Consider the following 13,203-nt stretch of genomic DNA (forward strand, 5'->3'; position numbering starts at 1 on the left):
ACCTACAAATTTTGTAAAAAAAATAAAAACTAACACACATTTTTTGACCACAGAAAAATAATATTAACTAAATAAAAATGGAAAAAATAATTTTTACTACATCACAAGCAAATAAAAATTAATATTTAGCCAAGAGTCATCGTTCAGTCAAAATTCAAGATTTCTCTGGGGGGTGTCCAGCAGTACCAGGTGGGGGGGCGGCGCCCCCGGGCACCCCTGTAGTCACGCCAATGGTAAATGTCCAAATTATCGTCACTTTAAGAAAACATCTGAGTTCAGTTAGCCATAAAATCCGAATGATTAATATAAGACTTAGAAGAAAATTAAATATGACCCTAGGGAACATTTTAATTTAAAACTTAATAAAACTTTAATAATTTGACTAATATTTTCAAATATTTTCAAGAAAAACTAAAAAAAACACACAATTGCTCTTGATAATATGGCAACATCTCTTAGATTAGTCTCGTAGATTAAATTTACAAGAAAGAAAAACTTAGAAAAGATCCAGCGGTTCTCAAAATTTAAGTCAAAGTAAAATATCTCAATCATTTTGGACTTATTTCAAAAACAGTAAAGAGAAAATATGTTTCATTTATCGAAGTCTACCAGCCCTGAAAATATTTGCACTTATTTAAGACTCACTCTGTATATCGTCATCAACTTTTTTCGTCATATTTTTATAAGTGTCTTCTCAAACAAAATCCATTGTTTTATACAAAAGTTTATTTAGGAATTGCATAACATAACAGAAAGAAAAAACAAAAATAGAACATAAGCATTCAAAAAAATAAGCATACAAAATAAAATCTGAATTAAGAATATCTCCGATATCAACTTAAAACCAACATAAGCATTATTAGTGAACATAATTAAACATTTTTATAAAAGAGAATAAACAAAATAGTAAAATCATGTATTAGTAGATAAATAATATACTTCTAACTCTTGAAAACTACTTCTAACTTGAAAAAATATTTTTACTTTAGCATATCAGTAGGTACATCATAAACACCTTTTTTATTTATTTCGTTTTAATTTTTGTAACAATATCACGTTTAACATAGTCCAAATGTCTTCAGAACTGAAGAAAAAAGAACAATCATACACTTAAAATTTTACACTTTCTTTAAGGATAGTATTCTTTCCATGAGTACAACAAATATTTGGAACTATTTTACTTTTACACTTGATTTTTAAATTATAGTTATAGTCACTTTAAGTAATTTTGAATCTAAAAAAAAGAATAAAATGACTTATATTTAAGAAAAACTTATATTACTATCAAGTGAATAAATCCTTTAGCAACGAAGAAACTATTATTAAATGAAGTATAAATGCTTTTATATAATAATAAGTAGTATTCTTAACTTTTTTAAAACTTTTACTTGAAATCGGTGTATTAAGACTTTAAATAAGTATATTATTCTCGGCGCGAGAATAACACCCTAATTTCCAAGAGTTACTATTCTTATATTAAGTGACCATCCCCAACAGCAACAACGCAACAGTGCATTCCTGATTCCTATCTTCATTTGGTTTCTGTTTCTCCTCTGCGACACGAGACGCGCCGTTTATTCTAATAAAGACGCGTTTTTTTGTTATCGTTTGTGCTTGTGATATGTTAAAATGGAGGACCTTCTTCAGGCATGGGAGATGGCGGATTTGATCCCAAATTTTCAAGGTAATTTTAGCAATAATCCTACATTATTTGATGACATTGGTTTGAGGTTAGGGGACTCCATTTTAATATGCATTATTTTTTATACATTGGTGGGATTGGTGGTAAACTAGGTATGTACGCGTTTGGAATGATTCAATTATGTTTTAACAATTTTTATTATCGTTTCTCGTCTTCAATTAGCGATGCCGCTGTTCAATATCTACCTATATTGGGAAATTACACATTTTTATTGTATTTTCTTATTACGAAAAACATATAATTTGGTAGGTGATGTTTGGCTAATCTAATTTAAAAAGTATTTACCATATTCGGGGTTATTCTGGTGATGTTACAATATTCCATGCCTATTGGAAATGGAAATTAAAATTTTTAGCATGTCCCAACTCTATTATATTCATGTATGTTACCGGGCAAACCCGATTTTAGGATAAACTAGTTTTTCTGAGCACGAATATTAACCGGGATCGAAAAACTATATAGTTCTTAATTCAAAATTCGGTAACGTGTTCCCTATGCTTTCGGAGGTTCGGGTTCGATCTTGTTAGAAACTCTTGTTTTGGTAAAATCTTTTCTTAATTTCCATTTACAATAGGTATGGAATTTTGAAATATTACCAGAATAACCCCGAATATGGTTAATACTTTTTAAATTAGATTAGCCAAACATCACCTACCAAATTATATGCTTTTCGTAATAAGAAAATACAATAAAACTGTGTAATTTCCCAATAAAACTGTAGATATTGGACAGCGGCATCGCTAATTAAAAACGAGAGACAGTAATAAAAATTGTTAAAACATAATTGATTCATTCCAAACGCGTACATACCTAGTTTACCACCAGTGTATAAGAAATAATGCATATTAAAATGGAGTCCCCCTAACCTCCAACCAATGTCATCAAATAATGTAGGATTATCGCTAAACTTATCTTGAAATTTTGGGATCAAATCGTCATCTCCTATGCCTGAAGAAGGTGCTCCATTTTCACATATCACAAGCACAAACGATAACAAAAAAACTTTATAATTTTATAAACTACCTAGTCGGCGCGTCTAGTAACTAACCTAAAAGTAAGAAGAGGCTTTATTTTATAGTAGGTGATATTACACTTGAATAAAGTAATTATTACATGTACACAAAGAATTTCTATACTTAATGCAATCATTTGTTAATTTACAAATAAGTATGAGTAGTACTTGAAATAAGATTTTATCTCGAATTGTCTGGAGTGTAGTTATAATCTTAATTTCAATACTAGGTAAATCTTAAATAAAAGATACATTTTCTTAGCTTCTAAGGATAAGGTTTTCTTAAAAAGAAGTATAACTAGATTTGCGGAATGGGGAAACTAGCATATCGTTGGTTCAAGATTAATAATCTTTAAGCCAGTTTAGCTTTTTTTCCGTGTACACTGGTCATTGTTTCCGGCGCAGCCCTGTAACAATGCTGGCAGATTCAGGAGCGGACATAACAGTCAGGGCCAGTCAACTGAGATATACGACCCTGAACGATCTTTTTTTGGGGTAGTAATTTCCTGGGGCGCTAGATGGCGCATTTTTATTTTAATTTTTCTAGTTGCCTAACAATTGCGTACAAAATTGTTTTTATAGTTGCCTAAATAGGCCTATTAATTATGTTCTGTCATTGTTCTGTATGTCAAATCAGTTTTCCGTTTCCGGCTTCCTCCTTCCTCTTCGGTTGTGTTTTGCAATTGAACGGAGATGTGCGTTTCGCTGTTTTCTGGTTGTTTGGCTGTGTTTTTTGCAATCTTCATTTTACAATCGTGATTTTGTATTTTTGAATTTTTTTGAACTTTGTTTTGTGTTTGATTTTTAAGGTCTTTATTAAAGGTAAGGTTTAAGTTAAAGGTCTTTGATTTATTTAACAATTTTATTTAATAATCCGAGAAAGTGAGGTGAGGTAACCTAACCAAGTCCAAATGTTCCTGAATTTTATTTTTTAACAATGTAATATTTACAACGCCATATATTTTTACAAAAAAAAAATTGATCAACTCCATATTTTTGTACATAAACTCCACAATGTGATATTACACAATTGTTCAAATCCATATGTAAAAAATACATGTAAATAAAACATTGTTTCTAATGGACGTCACTTTCTCTTGTATTCCAACGATATTTGTTATGTGTTCTTAAATCTGGTACTATAATAAATATTATACTTTTTAATCTGTTGTTTTATTTGTTTGCAAAATGTTTCATGGTATAATTTTCTGTAAATTAAAATAAATTATTTATTGTAGGTTTTTATGCACATAAAATGATATAAGCAAACCATTTAATACTTTACAATAGTTTAACCTGGTTTAACCTTTATATATAAATCTTGTTTTTTACCATTTGACTTGTTTGCCAACTTGGGACCAATCAGATGACTACACATTATTTTGTAGTAATCTGATTGGCTCTAACTGGCGAACAAACCAATACGTCTTGCTTAAAAATAAATTGCATTGCTATTTAAATTTGCCGCCACATTTGTTACTTTCCTGGGTGGCTAGATGGCGCCACTTCAATATACAGATTACAGATTTCTTTACAAATTTGAAACCGTTTTGAAACTAAAAAATGCATGGGAGTTAGCGTTCTTCTTTAGTGTGTTCTATGATAACAGTTTTAAGGCGATCAAGCTCGGCTACTGACAGTTACATTGAAAATTCAATTGAACAGAAAACCGAAATGGCAAAAAGAATCATGGGACAAAAAGATACGCCAAATAAGAAGTTAAAAGCAGTTCACGTAGAAGCAAAAGCTACCAGCATTGCCAGTACAAGAAATTTACTTATTCCGACTCCTACAACTTGCATTTCCCTTATAGACGAAAAGTTGGATGCCTCTTGTATTCACTTTAATAATTTAAATAATTGTTACCTTTAAGATTTATAATAAATAAATATTTTCATTGTTTCTAACGTTTTATTTTGTACTTTTAGATACTAGTGCCTAAAAGAATGTCATTTCGAATCTCAAATAAATATCAAAAACTGTCAATTTTGTAACGCTTTCACAAAAAAATATTTAAAATCATAAATTCTGTTTATTGACGATTTTCGGCATTGGAGAATGGCCTTGTGGTTTACCTTGCGCAAGGGTGTCGGAAATTAGGACAGAAAGGGCAAAGCGAACAGGAGTGCAGGAAATTTAAGATGCGAAACAGCCCTGAAACGGTGCGTAAGGGTGCGTGAAGGGATAGAATTGGACCTTCGCCGTGACCTAGTCTCGAGGATACGCAGAAAGGCACCCCAAAGAATAGGGTGCGAAGGGTGGTTTGTCCCTTAGTCGTTTCGTTATTCGACTAAAAGATAAATGAGTTCGTTGATGTCAAAGGGGATGGAGATATATTTAGGACTTTTTTTAAATATAGACAGATCAATACGGATTTTTACATTATTTTATTATACCGTGTAAATCCCATGTAAATTTTAAAAATGATGAATAAGTTTTCTCTACTTTATTTTGCAGAAAAAGTGTATTGGAAACTTTTTAAAGAACTCCTTATAAAGAAGCAAATTGTTCATTCTGAATGATTTATACGAATTCGTTCTTGAGTTATAGGAGATAATGAGTTATATTCTCTATAATTAGTTACAAAAAGTAGTAAGTCGTAGATAAGTAAACACACTTGCTTCAAATAGTTATTTTTTATACAAGACGATAAAATGGTATTTGAACTAATTTCGGGAAACGATAATGCAATTTTATCGTCGTGTATAAAACAATATCTTTTTTCATAGCGTAACTCGCTTTGAAAAAATATTCAGAAATTATTTTTTCAAGGAATTTATTACGAGTAGAAAAAATATTGTGCTGGGTAGGTGTTGGTTTCTATGTAATTTGACAAATAAATAAAGCTGTCTCTTTAGTTGTCAGTTTTGAGTCAATATTTTTTAATTCTCTTTCGTGTCGATTGCTGATTGACTTGGAGCCAGAAATGGCTCAAAACGAAATAAGTCAATTACCAACAGATATTCAGGCTGAGGCGACAAACGCCATATCCAAACTACTTCCATTTAAATCCCGAATAACTTATGAAAAGGAATACAAAAATTTTCAAAAATGGAAGAAATTGAAAAACGTGCGAGAAGAAATAAAGTTTTTAAGCTATCTTCGCTGTTAAAGTATCATTTAATCTACCTTTGCGGTTAAAGTTCGTTTTATTTTATCTACTATTTTTGATAGATATAAGACAATTTTAACAGTTGCTATGGAAAGAAGATAATTAATTTATTAAACCCTAAACAATTCACAAAATTAAGTACTTAATAATTAAAAAAATTGCCGACGTTCTTCACACCCCGTCCAATAATTCTTGATGTTTGGAATATTTAAATGACTTAAAATTATGCTTCTTCAAATTCGCAAAGCAGTGGTACGATGTTTTTCGACTATTTCTCCAAGTATTCTGGTACTTTCTAGGTTTTGATATTCCACTTGTTACAGAATTTTTAATTCACTTTCATTTATTATTTCTCCAGGATCCTCATCAATATTAATCTTCTTTTTATATTTATCAGTCTTTAATAACTGTTTGTGTTGGAATTTATCTCTTACATTTATAGTTTCCATTAACTTGTTCGGCATATTTGGAAAATAAATCCTTTAGAGCCTGTAGACTTTTTTTTTCATATATTACCGCTTAACTATTTAATAAATTATATTTAAGACGTATAAAATGAATATTACAAAAAAAAATGATTTCTTTTAAAATTATTTTTGGTAACAATAAAGTCAATTTGATATTAAAAGGTTGAATTTGAAGATGGCATGTTTGTTTATTCTGATCAGCACCGTATTATTTTTTTGGATAATTTAGTACGTTTGAATCTCTCATAGCTCAAGAACGAATTCGTATAAATCATTCAAAATGCACAATTTCCTTCATTTTAATGAGTTCCTTAATAAGTTTGAAATACATTTTTCAGTAAAGTGGGGAAAACTTATTCGTTATTTTTAAAATTTACATGGGATATCCTATGTCCAGATGCAACAGACTGTATGAATAAAAATTGAAAATTACGAAAAATCTGAAGTATAATTTTTCAACAAATTAGTGACTAAAAAAAGTTAAAGTTAAAGTTTCATTCAGCGTAGAAATGTCTTTCTTTTCTAATTTCAATGTTCAAACGTCAAAATTTCCGGTAGTAATTTTCAATTGGTAGAAAAAGTTAACAAACTTTTAACTTTTTCCACTAATTTGTATCTGAGATACAGCCGGAGTCCATTTTTAATTAATATTAAACTAATTAGAATAAATAATTAACTTGGAAAACTAGGGAAAAATGTTGTCTTTAAAAAAAGAGTTTTGATTGTTGAAAAATGTTGATTTGTTTCAGGTCTGGCATCTCTGTCCCACGCTTACGACCAAGAACTTTTGGAAAAAGGAGAATTAAGGAAAGCATGTTCCAGAAGAGGAAACGCCATACAACCTGTGAGAAGAGTCAATAGTACTACCAGGTAGGAAACCATATACCTAATATACTTAGGTACCATAAGTCATCTGCACCATTGTGGCATAATATTAACTTCAAATAATAATAATAGTGTGATAATAGGCAAGAGGCTAATAGCCTACATATGAGTAGAACTCCTGAAAAAATCAACTAAATGTCAATAAACATTAAAAAGTACCTAATTGACAGAGATATATTTTGTATCTCTTTCAAAACTAATTACGAACATTCCCATCTGTCAATTATACAAGGGAAAACAAAATGTTGATATTTTGGTCAAAGTTTGAAACATCTTCTCGACAGTTTGTTTTTTGCTTCATCTCCATAGCTTTATTTTTGTTGTAGATTTGAGACATTTTTTCGTAACTTTTACATTAATTTTTACTTTTGGTCCTAGTCAACAGACCTAGTAAATTGTAGTCCCGAGACAGGCCTTCTTGAGATAAGATTTGCTTAGTTTAACCTCCTTACAGTCCGTTCACTTACATGAACGTGGAATTTATTATTAGGTGCCTTAGGTGCAATTTATTATAAATTTGATAAACGACGGTTTCTTAGCGATAAACTGACAATAAGTCGATCGTTTCGATTCGAAGTTCTCATATGAAGGTTCCTGGACGTCTAACATATGAACTTGAACATGTCTCGAGGAAGCGACTGTACTGTACAGGGCGAGTCAACGATAGAGTAAAGTCCATTATCTCATTTGTTTCGGGGTTTACAAAAAATATTTAATATAAAAGTTATAGGGAAGGTTAAGATACATATTTTAAAAATATTATAGAGTATACAGGGTGCTTCAAAAAAGTGTGGCGGATATAACATATGTTTTTTTAAATGCAACACCCTATTTTTTATTTTATTTTTAGGTTCCGCGTAAAATTCCACAACTTTTTTATATATAATGTTATAGACCTAAAATGAGTAGTTTTTGTAATATTTAAATTTGTTTAAACAAATGTTAAATTGCAGTGTGGTAAAAAATTGTCAGTGATACCATTGTTTCTGAAGTTGGAATACCAAAATTTGGTGTGAGAGTTTTACGGAGATGAAAAAACAGATATACGTAAAGATATTTTAGATAAATGCTACAGGATGTTCAAAAAATATTTATGAACTTCAACTACTTAAAATTAAAAAATCTCAAATTTTTTAAATAGTACACCCTATATATTTTCATTTTTTCTGATAGATTTTGCAAAACTCTTCATCTTTTATTAAGTATGTCATATACATATTTTTAATAGTTTGCGTATTCCAATTTTTTCTATTTTTAGACATATTTTTAATACAATTACGCTATAACATCATAGTAACCGTGACAAAACAAAAATATTTATTACTTATTTTTAACAAGTAGTTTAATCGTTAGTTACAATTGTTATTATTAGTTAAAATTAATTATCGTTACTCAAATAAACTAAAATCGTAGTTGGGAATTTCTTGGTGTATTTCTATATTATGAAAGATGACTTTCCGTCGCAGCGAATAATCACAGATTACGGTAATATTAACTAGATTACCTAATTGTTGACGACTACTGATATAGGAATTTTCTTCGATATATAGTTTTTTTTTTCTCGTAGTAAATAATATGATATGAAAATGTTTTCTAGATAATCTACATTTATTCTTATAGTACTTAGCAAAGTACTATATAATATGTAGAACTGAACCAAAAAATATGTTTATCTTGGCTTGTTCGTGTATATCAGTCACACTGACTAATTCATTTTCAGGAAAATCTGTAACTATTATCTCTACCTTCTACTTATTCTCATTACAACAAATTAAATTAACATTCACGTTTTGTTCTTAACTTGCTTAACAGACATATGGAATTTTGATAATTATTATTCTTTGTCATGGTAACTATGATGTTATACCGTAATTGCATTAAAGATATTGGTAAAAATAGAAAAAATTGGAATAAATCGCAAACTATTAAAAATAGGTATATGATATACTTAATAAAAGCTCTTCAACTTTTACTTTTTTTTTACTTTGCAAAATCTATCAGAAAAAATGAAAATATATTGAGTGTACCATTTAAAAAATTTGAGATTTTTTAATTTTAAGTAGTCGAAACTCATAAATATATTTTGAACACCCTATAGATACTATGAACACCCTGTAGGACTTTACTCTATCGTTGATTCACCGTGTACTTTGTGCACACCTAAATCTGTTAGCGATACAATTTTGATCTCTATCAGCTTCAATTAAAGCAACTATAGCGGATACAACTTCTGGCCTTAAAACCATCTCTGCTATAGTAACTGTCCAACATCCAACAGACAATAATATAATCAATAACAGTGACATACATTAATCATAAACATTACTTCATAGGTCTGTTGACTGGGGCCAAAAGCGGAGGTGTAAAAATTACGAAATTATTAATGTAAAAATTAAGAAAAAATATTAGTGTCTTCTTCAGAAGCGAATATCTCCAAATAATAAAGCTATTGAGATGAATAAAAAATAAACTAATTTACACCACTAATTTGGAGCCTCTGAACCGAGGGGTGTCTCACTCGGGTAAAAAATGTACACGTACTGCCAAAATAATCTTTCGCTGTCAAGCGACTGCCAATGACTACGAAGAAGACTGCGTATGACGGCCATGTAATTATTATAGGCGACTGCCATAAGACTGCCAATGACTGCCAGCGACTGCCAAGAAAATGTACATGTAATTCCAATAGTGAGACACCCCTCGCTCTGAACATAGCCCAGACCATAAATTTTCTAATAATTTAAAAAAAGCACAGAATAATCAGTACAATATTGTTTCTCCAGAAGTATATTGTGAAGAGTGAAAATTATTCTTTCTATTGTAGGTTGATTGAATTAAGAAATCTAATGAGTTCCGAAGTACGACTGGGTACCATCCCTATAGACGCCTACCTAGTAACTTCTAGCGACGAACACCAGGTGGGTTTAGGTCGGTAAGTACTTTTAGAGCACACAGATAAAAAAGAAATAACAATCGCACCCCACATAATGTATATACCCAGTTTGTCCAAGCCCATATATAGGTTGCAGTTTTTTTTTATTTTTTTCAGATAAAAAAACGAGATTTGGTACGTTAGTATATGACATAAATTAGGATTGATTGACGTATTCAATTCTTTTCGGTCACTTCCTGTTTCACCGGAAATGACCACAGCTTTTGATTTTTAAACAGCACCCTCGGTATTTTTTTACTTTATTCGATAGAAAATGACACTCTTGAATAGAATATCACATTTCAACTGTTAACATTTTCTCTTTAAAAAATCGCATTTTAAATTTCAATCTAGAGTGCCATGGCTGTGTTAAAAACACAAATTTTTAATCAAGTAGCCTTGGAAAAATATATTTTATCGTCTAATGTTTTTCGTGTCTTGTCCTAGCAGGTTAAGATATGCCTAAATCGTTTTTTAACCATATTTCAATTTTTTCAAATGGAACGAAGCAGGTGGCTGCTTAGCATATTTACAAAAACATTTTTTACGAATAATTTGGTACCACACACTTGATATTTCGAGTCAAATTGTCGTTATGAATTGCATGTTACATTTTCAAATAAACCATATGCGAAATTGCGAAACTATGCAAAAAAAAACTATTCACGACTTCGCTGTAAAGTCAACAGTGCAGTGGAGCCAATATTTGGAGAATTCAAAAATTGCATTTCCTGTTTCCAATGACGATTGACGATGCACAGAAAGAAAACCTAGAAAAGATCCAGCGGTTCTCAAAATTTAAGCAAAAAACATGTTTTATTGAAAATTTTCAAAGTAAAATAACTCGTTTATTTTGGACTTATTTGAGATACGGTAGAGAGAAAATATGTTTCTTTTATCGAGATCTACCAGCCCTGAAAATATTTGCACTTATTTAAGACTCACTCTGTATAATAGGACCACAATGTCATAGGTCTTCTAAAAATCAACCCAGTAGTTAATTTTTATTATATCTAATTTTATGTTAAGTTATAAAAGCAGATGGATCAAAAGCGTGGGGGCATTGGGGGCAATATTACTTTCCGAAAACCTGGTCTCCTACTATGACTGCCCTTTCAAGTTCTAATTTTAAACTCCCACGCAAAACAGAGAGGGTGCATAATTTCAATGAATAAGGGTGAAAATTCTCAGTCATAGAAAGAATAACTTCGATTTATATACCTATTATACGTCATATTTTTTTTCTCCTAACCTTTGAATAAGAAGATTTCAAACCAATATTTTCAGAACATTTAGTTATCATTATTTTCAATCCATTTCAGAGTGTTGAAGTTGATGAATTCGAACGTAGAAGAGAATATATCTCTGGTTTTAGTGGAAGCTATGGAGACGCAATCATCACAATGGACAAAGCAGCGTTGTGGACAGATGGAAGATATCATCTCCAAGCCGATGAGCAAATAGACTGTAATTGGTTACTTATGAGAGAAGGACATAAAAACATTCCAACAAGGTCTGTATGCCCTCCTTGAATATTCCTCTTTCTTTTTCTAATTTTAATTTTTAAAGCATTACTCCGGTTTGCACGAAACTCGGTCTTGGCACCATTTTTGCCGATTCTTAGGTAAAATAGCCGGTAATTGTTGCAGAGACGGTTTTCGCCTATTTTTGGATTATATAAGAAAATTTTTATATACTCACATTCTATTGTTTTTAGAGATTGCAAATTGCAAATATGCTGAGGGAGAAGAGAAATTGTGTTTCTTTAAGTATTTTTTCAACCAAACAAACTTAAGGGACCGGGGAGAGAATAATAGGGGTGCTGGGCGGGGTAAAAACAATATTCTGATTAAATATACTCATAACACAACCATTTTACAATCCTTTAATTAAGCTTTTAATGTAAATTTCTTCAAAAAAACTATGAAGAACTGTTTTATTCAGAAATCATTGGCAGGTTCCATTGAAGGCTTTGAATAAGAAGATTAAGGAAGGAGCATAATGCTATCCATGTATTCATGCATGGTGGGCGGAAAAAGCTCTCTAGGGTGGGGATCCTTGACAGTTCTGTTTGACGATTCATTTGACACATTTGAATTTGATTTGAAATTTTGGGGATTTGTCAGTCTTTGCGGAGCTTATTTTATGTTATTTATTATTTATTCTACTACTGATAGTTGTATAAAGGTAGTAAATCTAGATGGAAATTGTGGCAGAACTTAAATTAACAGTGACATTATCGCGATTTATCGAAAAAGACTCTAAAATAGTTTACAACTTTTCGCTAGTAAGTGACTATATAATATACATACGTGTAGTAAACCGATCATTTATGAAATTCACTTAAATTAACTAAATTATATATTTTCTTGCATTTTAGCTTTTATTTACTACTTGTCAAAGATCAGATGTCAAAGAATTTTGATACGTTAATTTGACTTACCTGCTTCAGTAGCGTCTCGGATGTTTGTGTTAATAAATACTTATTATAACTTATCTATTTTTATTAGAATTATATATTTTTATAACAATTTTAATAACTACCAACATTTATTCACAACGTAAAATAAAATAACAAATTTTTGAGTCTACTCCACGTCTACCCTACATCATAGTTTTACATTTTTTAAATAAAATTAGAACGGCACTGATAAACCGGAATTTAAGTCGGCCATATTTGAGGCCCAACGCGGTATACCTAAGACCTCTTCTTATTCAAAGATTGAAGGATATGCTGAAGGGTGAATTTTGACAAACATTGTGAATTGATGCATAGTTGCCAAATCAGCTAATAAATTGTCGTGAATTTCATGCATCCTTTTTTTTCAAAGGGAAAAATGACGTCAATGTTTTTATTTAATATTTTACTTACTTTAGTTTAACATATTATCTAAATCGCCACCAGCGGTATAGAGAATTGCTTAGTTATAGCGGTTTTGTTGGTTTTGGTTTAGATTGAGTTGGTCTTGTTGGTTTGATTCTTTGTTTTTTTTTCGTAGGTTAGAAAATGTTTTCTCTTATTTTACCAAAATTACATTTTTCCTCAACTCAAGCTCTTTATGTTTGTCTCAACAGCATTAGAATCTTTGAATA

At 30.6% G+C, this 13,203-nt stretch overlaps 1 protein-coding gene across 2 annotated transcripts in view; it reads left to right on the top strand.

Annotated features, from left to right (window-relative positions):
• The window catches only part of LOC115886051 (xaa-Pro aminopeptidase ApepP-like), a 130,528-nt gene that overhangs the window by 97,204 nt on the left and 20,121 nt on the right, over positions 1–13,203 (top strand). Inside the window, exons 2-4 of one of the 2 annotated variants that reach the window (XM_030905078.1) lie at positions 7,043–7,163; positions 10,003–10,096; positions 11,433–11,623. In XM_030905078.1, the coding sequence (XP_030760938.1) occupies positions 7,043–7,163; positions 10,003–10,096; positions 11,433–11,623 (406 nt within the window). Of the gene's footprint in view, positions 1–7,042; positions 7,164–10,002; positions 10,111–11,432; positions 11,624–13,203 lie in introns of both variants that reach the window. The other variant, XM_030905079.1, reaches the window with a different exon arrangement.

This window comes from Sitophilus oryzae, unplaced genomic scaffold (assembly GCF_002938485.1).
Source record: "Sitophilus oryzae breed Bouriz unplaced genomic scaffold, Soryzae_2.0 scaffold_466_pilon_pilon, whole genome shotgun sequence".
In the NCBI taxonomy this organism is placed as follows: domain Eukaryota; kingdom Metazoa; phylum Arthropoda; class Insecta; order Coleoptera; family Curculionidae; genus Sitophilus; species Sitophilus oryzae.